Source organism: Glycine max, chromosome 10, assembly GCF_000004515.6.
Source record: "Glycine max cultivar Williams 82 chromosome 10, Glycine_max_v4.0, whole genome shotgun sequence".
NCBI classification, from domain to species: Eukaryota; Viridiplantae; Streptophyta; class Magnoliopsida; order Fabales; family Fabaceae; genus Glycine; species Glycine max.
In genome coordinates this window covers 37,110,610-37,123,146 of record NC_038246.2, presented here as the reverse complement: position 1 = coordinate 37,123,146, position 12,537 = coordinate 37,110,610, and the positions used below count along the sequence as shown (strand labels likewise).

The 12,537-nt window shown below is 34.6% G+C and overlaps 1 protein-coding gene across 1 annotated transcript; it reads right to left on the bottom strand.

Annotated features, from left to right (window-relative positions):
- Window positions 1-436: 436 nt before the first annotated feature.
- Window positions 437-8,415, bottom strand: LOC100819607 (protein unc-13 homolog). The gene is made up of 5 exons (XM_003535241.5): window positions 7,589-8,415; window positions 3,032-3,916; window positions 2,460-2,918; window positions 2,133-2,319; window positions 437-1,805 (listed from the first exon to the last, which is right to left on the bottom strand). The coding sequence occupies exons 1-5, from the start codon at window positions 8,165-8,167 to the stop codon at window positions 862-864; spliced, it is 3,054 nt and encodes a 1,017-aa protein (XP_003535289.1). The 5' UTR covers window positions 8,168-8,415; the 3' UTR covers window positions 437-861.
- Between the last annotated feature and the right edge of the window lie 4,122 nt (window positions 8,416-12,537).

Here is a 12,537-nt window from a genome sequence, read left to right as displayed (position 1 = left end):
TCTGAGATGGCAACATCATAGCTCGGGTCTTAGAATTTATATATTATAAATAGAAATAGATAATGACTAATGTGAAATTATAAAATGTCAGGGCAAAACTTTACAGGCCACAGTGTAAGATAATTTTAGTGTTTGTATGTATTTCAGTATGTCTAAAAAAAAGGAAAGAGTAACCCTACATGGCTATAAAGGTTTAACAAATTTCAGCAAAATTAACAGAAACTCGATAGTGATTGTTACATAAATCAAACTGATGCACTCATATATCAGCTTTATTAATAATGCCAACATATTCTAGCAACAATTTTGGAAAAAACTTGTTTATGATGCTTGGAAAGCATCGCTACGGTTATTCTGTTACGTTTGTTATTAACTTCTAGAACCCCATTTTGATTACTGCCCTTCTTGCAAGAAGCCCTTTCAGTTGACATTTAAATTAGATAAGAAAATACATTTTCCTTTCAGCTTATTGATTAGTTACAAAAAGAAATTTTCAAAGCAGTGTGTGTAGGCCTACTTTATATATGCAACATCAACAAACTAAGCTAAGAAACTGCCCTTTTTTCCTTCTCTCTTTATCTCCCAAAAAAAAAAACCAATTAAAGAATATCTTAGGGTACTTAAAATACAATTCAGCACATATTTCTGCATTAGTCTCTTTTTATGTTTCAATGCTTAATGACATAAGCATTGCTTTCTTCGTCCCATATTTCTCCATTTGGCAACCACTTTGTGTGCTTTCAAATATAGAACCCTGCTCCCCCTCCGTGTCACAAGGCAAGAATTGCAGGGCAACAATATGCATCATTGCCAATAGTATATCTCTGCTTAAACTTCAGCAAGAGATACTACATTTTGGCTTCACCTTCTCTTTGCTAACTGGAATGTCCTCTTCAAGAAATGATTTGCAGCTCTGTCATTTCTACTGCACAGCACCCTCAGTATTGTGTTTGGATCTGACCTATTCCACCTTCCCGTGGTAGGTGGCATAGGCAATTTGAGGCCATTACCCATGACTCCAATCCCACTTGTTTCACATGTGGCAATGCTGAAATCTTCCACCAACTGTTCAGTGTATTGCCCCATCAATGCAATGACACCTTCTACCACCGCAGCCTCTCTCTCAACCAAATTCTCTGCTATTAGTCCCTCCCCACACGTGCAGAAAACGCGATTCAAGCTCTCGAAGTCCTCTTGGATCATCACATGATCAGACCTGTTAAACACCCTTGAGCTTCCACCTGCAAGCAAAACCATGAGGAATGCATCAAAGGATGCCTTCATCACTTCCTTCATTGCAAGTGCTTGAGCTCTATCTGCCACAAGTGTAGTCATCAGCGTGATGTTTTGCTTGAGGATCCTCAGCGCTGGCCTAATGCGAGAGTTGGCTACGTCACCAACATAGAGGCTGCCATAGAAGACTGAATTGGAGTCAAGGAATATGAGACGGTATGCTGCAACTTCTGAGACATGTTGACATGCTGCTGGGATGGAGGAATTGACTATTTCAAGATAGGGACCGCTATGTTTGCGGCTTGAAGAAGGGACTACACCAGGGGTGTGGGAGAGTGATTTTTCAAGGGTGTTGATGTTAGAGAGGAGATAGTGTAAGGTGTTGAGACGAACATAGAGGCGCTGGGTGCCACGGCTAGTTGATGGCCTAGGATTATGACCTTCATGGATGTGTTCTAGCTCTGAGATATTAGCACCACAAGGGCTAGCTTTCTTCCACAACTTGATCAACTTTGAGTCACGGTTGCATCTTGTCAACGGGGGAAGTGAAGGAATATAGCTCTGCTTTGTACCTGAAACAGAACAGAGTTGTAACCATTTTTTATTGGTAAATTTCAATTCTTGCATCAATGAAGTGACTCTTGATCAAAAGCTAAAAAGCACTAAATTTATAATAAAGTTCCTGTTGAAGTCTCTGCTCAAGTTGTGTTAATGTTATCTTAAAACTTTTGATTGGTTGTGTCTATAAGTAGTGAGTACTGTAGTCTTGCAAGAATTGCTCAATTCCATGTGCAAGCACATGATCCCACTTGCACTAGTGTAATAGTTTTGTTGTGTTTTATTTATTCTCTAGAGAAAACAACTTTGATTTTTTATGTACTAGCTAGCACAATACTTACCACATGCTGCAACGAACATCATGTAGTCCTGGAAGAGACTTTCCAATCCATCAGCAAGTTCTTGAACTATATCTTCAGTTTTTCCTACGGGAATTTGAAAGAATTCTTCCACAGTTGTCTTAGCCAATTGCACTAACTCTGCGGCTGATGGCGCATATTGCTCTGATTTGGACTTTGGATTCCATGTCTGCAGTGAAAGAGAGAGGAAATTAAAAACTCATACCCATTTTTATCTAAAGTTACAAATCAGTGCTGTAAACAAATGTTCTTAATTGTGTCTTTCCTTTTAATCTTTGATGGAAAGAGGACAATTGAGCCAAGACTTACTTCAGTTTCTTTTGCTCTTTGCAAACACTCTTTTCCATTGCTCAATGCCTCATTTATCCATTTTCTCATGAGATTCAATATGATTGAATCAACTTCATAAGGAACCATCTCTCTCATAACTGTTTTGTCATTATCCTCACCCTCACCACAGTCCTCCTCAACCACCATTTGGAGCAAAACCTTTTCTACCTTTTCAGCCCTATGCAACACCTCAACTGTCTCATGAGTGAGTGAGGTCACGTCACCTAAATATTGCCTCAGCACATGCCCATAGCAGCTGTGCAACATCAATGCTGCAACTGCACCTGGTGCTGGATGCCATTTCTTTAGCATTGGAGTAAAATTCTCTCTTTCCTTCATTGCCAACTCTTCTGTCTCCTGAGCTAATTGAAGCAGAAATTCACTGAATTCTCCCTTTATTTCCAATTCACCAGCCTTGGCATTCGCTGCCTCAATTACCTGCATTCATGAAAAAGAAGAAAAAAAAACACATTATGACTAAATATATACACAAACACTATACTTTAACATATACTAAGGACTGAAGAGAGGATTTAGGTTTAAAAAAAAACCTTTTCAAATGCATTTTTTATGGTAGATCGAATATAATAGTCAATCCTATACCCAGATGAGTCCACTATAGTTATATCTCGCTTCTCAACCCCTTCCCCACCATCAGATATTACGAGATCTTCACCTAGAATCATTGTGACAGACAACACCACAGGAAGAACATTTTCAATTTGGCCAATATTCCCTCTCTGGAAATGCTCATGATAATCAATGAGTCTCTTCTCAGCCCAACGCTGAATTGAACTCAGCACTGATGTCAAGAGCTTCACATAGAACGATTCCCTTTCCCGCTTTGCATCAATAGCCACCTCACTCAACATGGCCTGTGTGGCACATAGAAGATCAGGTTCTATTTGCCCAGTTGCCACATACTGTTGAAACAACACCCAAGTAAAGCACACATTGTGAATAGGCCTAGTGATCCCCAATATGGACCATGTCTTCTTCATCAGCTCAAGAAGCTCATCAACCTCATCAAGGACTAATGTGTCATCCCTATTGTCGAAAATGGCTTGAAGAAGAGAAGAGTAGAGGTGAATGTTCAAAGGGAATCCATCAGCCCAGTGGCAAACATCAGTGGGGGTACTGTTGGAACTTCTCCATGCCAAGGAAACCACCGAGTTGGAAAGGGTTCTCAAGGTGTCGGAGTTTTTGCTGGTGTCTATAATCTTGGACTCGCCACTGCGTATGATGTCGCGAAGGCGCATGGCAAAGGTGGTGGCTTTGTCTAGAGGGATTGAAGGGTGTGTGAGGAGCCCTACTTCAAGAACTCTGAGCTGCCTCTTTTGCCACATGTGGTACTCATTGGAATCGCTGAATTCTGAAGGTTTTACATGCCTTAGAAGTTCTAAGGGGAGAATGATAGTTTCTGCTCTTCTTCCTGCCTGCAATGTTGCATGCATTTTGAAATAGTTGAAGTTAGCAAACTCTATCCAACAAAAAGTTCAGATGTGACAACAATTTCATTGTTCCTTGAACCACAAGTAAATAATGTAGTGCAATCTTTTGTTGTAAAGTAGGGTTTTGAATGATGAAAAAAGTTGCATGTTTTATTTATTATTACTACTAGCTATGTCTCCGTTTTGTTCCTTGAACCACAAGTAAAAAGTGTAGTGCAATCTTTTGTTGTAAAGTAAGGTTTTGAATGATGAATATTTTCAAGCAGATCAACACTAGAGCAAGTTTCAAACTAGTAATATTTTTTAATTAATTTGTTTTAGTTTCAAATTATTAGTCCTGGTTATCAAGTCAATGGAATGAAAAGAATTGAATCTAAAATGTGCAAAAGGGAAGCTTCACTACTAGAAAATTGACTATTAATATCACCCTGTTAACATCAGTTATGACGAAAACCGATGTTAAAAAAATATGCGGTGACAATTTTGTAAATAAGATGTCATCATTAACATTGGTTTTTTAAAAATCAATGTTAAGAGGGGGATATTGGGGATATCAACATCGGTTTGTTAAAAACCAATGTTGATATCCCCCTTTTAACATCGGTTTTTAAAAAGTCGATGTTGTCTTTGCTTAGATAACATCGATTTTTTTAAAAAAACCGATATTGGATTTCTTTTTATAAAAGAAGGGTTCTAGCGTCCAAATCCTTTTTGTCACATTCAGTTCTCGCATTCTCACTCTCTTTCTCCTCATGGTGATGCAACTCCCATTCTTACTCTCGCTCTCTCACTGTGACTCAACTCCTCGCGACGCGACGTGCCCACCGTGTCGTGTTCTCACTCTGTAACTCTCATTCTTGCTCTCACTCATAGCTCTACAAACTCCGGTTGTTGTTCTCGGTCACAAAATTTTAGTCTCTTATACATGGTTGTTTCTATGTTTGGTTTGGTAAGCGAGAAGCTAGGTGTGGTTCCTTCTATAAATTCTTGTTTCCGTGTTTAGGTTTGGGTTCTTCTATAAATGCGTGTTGCTTCTTGTTAATGTGTGTATTACCAACATGAAAATGCTTATTAATGGGACTTTGTGCTGGTGTGAGAATTTTGCTATAGCCTTAGGCCCCCAATTTTTTTTTTTCAAAATAGGAATATCATTCTTGGTTTTCAAAAATGGGTATATGCACTGCTATGCCTTTCAACTCCATGGCATGTACTTGACCAAACTCATATGTCTTGGTTTATTACTAGTAGGTAGGCAAGCATATTTATTTTTAATAGTAACTTTAGTATTGCAAATGGAGTTCAAAAACAATGAATGAAGATCAATAGAACTGGAAGGAAATAAATAAGACAATGATGAAGATTAACAAACAAAACCAAAGGAAATGTTCAACACAGTTCATATTATGGATCAAGTTAGAAATTTTAAGACTATTTTCAGATAAACATAACATGATATAACACATTTGCTTATATTAGTTTACTTGTTAAATGTAGCCTTATTGTGAAGTCAATAGGTCATTTGCTGTAAGATGGAAGGATGAACTAGAGCATATTTGGCATCTGCTAGGCAATAATGACAACATGCACTTTGTTACATACAACCAAGATCTGGTGAGCCCAACTCTACTAGCTAGATGGACAAAAGTCAAAGATTTCTATAGACTCACTGGAAATTATCAAGTGACCATGACCCATTTTGGACAAACTGTTTTCTTCCTCACCATCTTCAAAAACAGTTCTGAACCAAAAGTTTATCCTAAATGACACTCCTTGTACCACCAAATTCCTAACTCAGACAAAGTCCCATGTTGAGTGAGTACAAAGTAATTTGCAACAGTTTGGTGAGTACCATGTACTCATTTATGAAAGCAGTAGGATTCAGGATGTACCGAGTATCATATACATATCTTATATGAATTTAATGTTAATTTAAGGATGTGCCGAGTACCATGTACTCATTTATGAAAGCGGTAGGGTTCACCCATCTGAACTTGGAAGGAATTACAGAGTGTAGGATTGTTTATAATCATTGGAGAAAGACTGCAAAAAATGGAAATTGATGGAGAACTTTTGGACAATCACAAAATTTGCAAGCTAGTATATTTGAGTTCCCAGATGCAACTTCTAACTTTATTTTATTTTGGATTTGTTTGTAATTAAAGTACATTATATTATACTATTATTGATCTATAAATTTTTGTTTATAAGTCTTGGTGGTATATTTTGTGGAAATCGGAACATCCTGAACACATTTGTGGGAAATTTTTGTTCATAAGTCTTGATGGTATATTTTGCTTATAAATTTAGCTTATTTTATGAGTTTTATACAACTTTTAACGACAAGTTGTCATATGAGTAATTATAGGTTGGTAATTAAAAAAATAGATATGATATTAAAAAAATTTCAAAAAACAACATCGATTTTTAGAAAAATTGATGTTGTCAACGAAAAACAACTATGATTTTTTTGAAAAACTGATGTTGATGAGAAGAAAATAACATTGATTTTTGTAAAAGCCGATGTTTTTTTTCGAAAAACAACATCATTTTTTAAACAAATGATGTTAACCTTTATACTTTAAAGTTGATAGTTTCAACATCGGTTAATAACCGACATTAAAAAAAGTCCTTAATAACTAATATAAAAAACATATTTTCTAGTAGTGCAACAAAATCAATTGGACATGCAATCTTCTTCCTTTTACCCCTGCTAATGAAATGAAAAGAAAAAACATTACATATAATCTTCTTCCTTTTTGCCCTGCTTCGAGGAAAATAATCAAAATGAACTTGAAGTCATCCAACATATAAAAACTCATGAATGTCACAATACATCATACATATAGGAGTTAAACACCATTAAACGTGCATTGAGGTTTTAACATTAATATAGATCTACCTAAAAGTTAAATGGTATATTTTTTATATTGTTTTCAATATATTTAAAAAGTGTAATTCAGTTTTACAAATCTAGTTATTTATTTGATTTGAACTTCTGAGTATTAATTTGTTTAATTATCTCACACATATTGATCAGTTATGCGTATATATTACAGGTCAATGACAATAATGAACCCGAAAATACAATAGCACACATCACAAAAATCATAATAATGAGGTTATTAAGAAAACTGATGATTTGAAGTTCTCGAAGATGTATGTACCTTCTCGGGAAAAGAAAGAAATAGGAAAGAATGTGACAATGGTACGATGGAAATGAAAAAGAAAAACAGAAAGAGTGTAACGTGAGTAATGTAAAATATCAGGATTAGAAAAACAAATCAAACCATATAATTTACGGAATATCTGTGATGAAACTGAATTTACTCAAGGTTTTTTTTTTTAAAAACAAAAAAACGTTGAGATATCCGTAAAAGTATGTATTTGTTGATTTGTTTTTTTTTTTTTATTTAAAAAAACAAATCAACAAATACATACTTTTACGATATCTCAACACAAGTCAATCTATTCCTCGTGAAACAACCTGATCTAAATGGATTTTAGATCCCCAATTAATTGATATATCTCACCTTCTTCGATCTATATGTTTAACTTCCAAAGTCATCAATTAATTTTAACTAAAAATCATAACAAAAACAGTTTAAGAACAAATAACTACTCAATTAACCACATATCATGTGCATGCAGTGTACATACTTGGCCAACGAGGGTCCTCATGATGGTTTTCCTCAGAAGGTTATCGCTGTGCTCAGTCACTCTCATCTGCTGTCTCATGATCTCTGCAGAAGTCATCGGCCGTCGTGGCCTCAACGGTGACCCGGACTGATGAAAAGGACTACTTCCGCCGACCGGCGACGACGGTCCACCGCTGCCACCCGACACCATTCTCCTTGATGGTGACCTCTTCAACATCTTCAGCCCTAGAGCCTGCTTCACCTTACTTGTCGGCGACATCACCACATTGCTTGACTTCATGTCGTTATTCCACGACGAGAACGAGTGCGCTTGCCGGCCTCCAAATCCGGGGGATGAGCGGCAAGCGGTGAAAAATATTTCATAAGCACATTCCCTAACATCATCCTGACTCAGCCTCTCGAGTTTGTCAAAAGGCAAGATCAGATCACTAGTCTCGTCCTTGCTGGTAAACTCGAAGAGGCGCGGTTCAGAATGATAATGGTGACAACGGTAGTGGTAGTAGTTGTAATTGTAATCTTTCCGATGCGCGGAGGAAGGTAAGGGGCCGGAATAGGATTCCCGGCGGGTTTGCTGACCCATAAGGAGAAGATGTATGGTGGGTCAGAAACCAAAACGGTGAATGGTGGCGGCGACCAGCGCAATGACTATATATATATATATTTTGTTAAAAATGGGTGGGGATGGAAAGGGAGTGGTTTATTTTTGTCTTAAAAGAGGGAATAAGAGAGAGGGCGCATGGATTATAAGGGATGGTGTTCGTTTATGTTAAGTTAATGACAGCACTTTTCTGCATGGATGGTGCATGAGAGAGAAAGAGACGAGTGATTGTGGGTTTGCCCATGTTGTCATTAGCGAAGAATACGAGAAACAAACAAAAGGTGGTCCACTTGCCAAAATAGAAGACTCGTAATGCATTTGAATGCATTTTTCTCGGAAGCATTTTCTTTGTTCTTTTATGTATTTTTTTTTGTTTGTTTTAAGAATCAATGTCCTAAATCACGGAATACAAATTATAAAAAATAAAATTAATGGATTCAATTATATAAATATAAATAAAATAAAATATAAAAATATAAAATTTTATTTATAAATTTAATGAATTTTAAAAAATAAGAAAATACAAGTATCACACTCTCATAGTCAGGTAGGTCCAGTGGTTTTTAAGCATAGTATTTGACCAAAATGGGTCATTTTTGAAAAGTAAATACCACTTTGGGTTTGATCTTCAAAGTATTTATGGGGATGATTCAAGTTATCTAGGATTTTGGTGATACCAATCAACCTCTCTTCACCTAGGTTGCACCACTCAGTATAGTGTCAACAATTCAGCTGACCGAGTGATTTGACGGTGTTATCCTAATGACTTCACCTAATCAATATGCTTCTCAAAGACAATACAGTCTTCTACGTGTGAGAATTGATGATTCTTAGAAAATTGCTTTTTTTTTTTTATCTTGTAAGTTCTGTTATATTTATTTTCTTTATATATTTTTTAATGTTTCAGTTATTTATTTTTTGCAGTTGTTTAATTTTTTCCATCGTTACAAAATAAAATGTGTGATGTTATTTTATTTTTTATTATTTGGTTCATAAGTGATTAGTTTTTTTTCCTAAGTTTAGTTAAAAATTATAGGAAAAATGTGATTGCTATTTGTTATTTTGTAGGAATAAACTATAGTTCTAGAAATCAATTTATAGAAAAATTAAATTTGTTGAAAAAATTAATAGAAAATTATTGTTGTCATTTTTGAATTTGTAGAAAAAAACAGTTTTATTTAATAATTTAATATGAAATAGTATAATCGAAGTCTCTAATAGAAATTTATTGTTATCATTTTTAGATTTGTAGAAAAAATGTTTTATTTAATAATTTAATAGAAAATAAAATAGTTGAATAATAGTTTTCCTATCTTGTCATGTTTTTCTTCCCTATATTATTTCCCAAGAATCATCAATTTGTGGAAGAATGTATTAAATGTCTTGGAGAAACTGATTAGGTGAAGCCAGTCAGGTGACCTTATCAAATTACTTAGTCACTTGAACTAATGACACTTGACTTGAATCACCCACTATGATAAATCCTCTACAGATCAATCTAAAATGGTATTTACTCTTCAAAAATAACAAATTTTGGTCAAATACCTGATAAGCAAGTAGTAGTAATTAGCTAACATAATGAAATCAAACGATGAGTTTTTTCACCTTGTTTCTGATTTGTGTTATGTGCTGTAATTACCTTCTGTTTTAGTTTTATAGAGAGGCGTTGTAATTAGTTTGAGATAATAGTTGGCGGCACTATGCTCCATTTGACTCATCAATTTAGTTGTCATTGGTGGATGGAAAATGTAGTCTTTTTTTATTTTCACGAGACCGTAGTCTTTCTTGAAATAAGATTATTTAAAAATATAATTAAAAGCGTATCATTTACGATAGGATTTTTTTATTCCTTGAAGAGAAGATGGTGGTCAGATCTAAGGTAAGAAATATTTATGGAATCAAAAAGTACTCACAAATAATCTACATGTATATATTCACTACTCCAAGGAACACAGTTTACATCGGTTTTACTACAAGAATTATTACGGTAGATTATTACAACATTGGTTGAACTTAAAATCAATGTTGAAAGTGCACCTACTGACCGATATTGTAAGTATATTAGTTTAAACAAAAAAAATTGATCAGCGTTTTTATCCAGGATATAAGTTTATATGCCATTAAAGAACGTGATTAAACACACGACTATCTAATAGTTTCATGATATTTAAGTTGCAGTACGAATAGAAAACTAAATATTATAAAATAAAGAAAAATTGTTGTCAAGCATAAACCTATATATACTATTGAAGGCGGTGAAACATGAGCATGAACTAATGCTACTTGAATTTCAATGTCACGCACAAACTTGTGTTAAAATTGTGCTGCCTCAACCTCACAACCTGCCAAATACAAATACGCTAATTGTGAGAAAAACACCCATGTCACAACATATGCATTGATACAAAGCTGCAACAATCATATACAGAAAACAACATTCCGTGAGCATTATCCTTACTATATCCCTTAAACACATAGCTTTTTATCTCAGCATAATTATTTGACACCAGCAAATTAAAGCAGGCAGGGCATTGTAGTGAGAAACAATACAGGCTGATAAAGTGATTTCCTGAACTAATAAATTAATGAACAAGTACATAATCAAGGAAAATATTTTTTAAATTAGAAATTAAGAGAAGGATTCATATTAAATGGTCACAAATCGCAATCTTAAAAACTTAGTACTTAATATTTGAAATATATATACAGATAATTACACTCCACATATCATAGAATTACCTGTCTTTTTTCTGTTTTATATTATACCTTCAATGTGCACGTGAAAGTACAATAAAAGTCTGTTTTATATTATAGCATTTAATATATAGTGGGTTTTTGCTATTGCATTGCTTAAAAGTTCTTGTAGATTTGGAAGATGACAGGGAAGCATACAGTAGTAGGAGACAAAGAGCAGATGGTGCCATTAGCAGAAGTCCAAGCACAAACAGATCAAATACAAGCAAAGGGGGTACAAACAGCAACAAACAAGAGAAGAATGGTGAGGCCTGCTTACCTTAGTGACTTCAGGATCGTGCAGGAGCATTGTGTGCAGGATGGAAGATTCGATGCTGGCTTTTAAGGGACAAGAATAACCAAATTGCTGAATTCTGAACATTCTAGAAATCACAAAATGCCAAAATTAGTTACATAGAATTCAGTATATATATGACTATGTAATAACAACATAAATCATGAATGAAATTAGCAAATTACTCTCCTCTCTGCTCTTCTTCTTCCTCTGGAGGTTCTGGTGCCTCGAAGCCAGCTCTTTAATTTCCTGCATTTATGTTCTGTTCGTAACAGAAGACATATTAAATCTGTTTATTGCGATGTTTAATGTAGGATTACATCAGTTCCTCTTGAACCCGATGCAGAAAGTGACACATCTTACATGTTTTAAGTCACTTTCTACATCAATTATTGGTAGAATGTAGGCTTTTTTTTTAATTAAAAAAAATTATTTTGTGTTCATCGTTCCAACTTATTTATATATGTAACTTTCATAAAATGTTTTTTTATACACCTTGTCCTACTTTTATATTCAGCCATTACCAAGTTTCACCAGTTTTGATCTAATTTGAAGCCAATTTAATGACATCTGAGTCACGTCTATAACACTCTCTACCTTGACATACATATAAATAAGAAAAAAAATATAAAAATGAAAAATTTAATTAAATCAATTTTATTCAAATCACGTAAACAAATCTACTTGAGTAAAAATGTCACATTTGTTTTACTGTTATCAAATAAAACTTATTGAAAATATTTTCGATTCAAAACAAGACCGTCCAAGTTTACAAAAGAACTAAAGTTAAGCAAAAAAATAAAATAAAGTAAAAATAACATGTTCAAAACATCATGCAATTGAAACAAAAATCTAGCCCCAATGTCACATCCTATCAGAGCATTGTGTCCTAGTGTCCTCTAGCACGAGGTTCTTTAAAGTCATCCACCTAGTCATCTGCTCCCAGGAACACAAGGTTCGAGATCATCACAGGATCCAAACACAAACATCACATAGGGAGTGAGTTATCACATTTCTAAATAAAATACGAATAAACAAAGACATAAGCAAAACATATTATAGAAATATTTATCACATATCTCAATTTAATACAAATCACGTCACTTTACTACTTTATCATTTAAAATTCATTTTTCAATCACCAATCACATTATACATAATAAACAATTCACATGCGTTATGCAACAATTGTATTAAGACTCAAGCTTATATGTAATGTAGTACCATATCAGTGAAAAATAACACTAGAGTACTTAGGAGTACAACAAGATATGCTACGCAATGAGTATGTTAGGTCACTATCACTAAGTAAAATCATAAGATG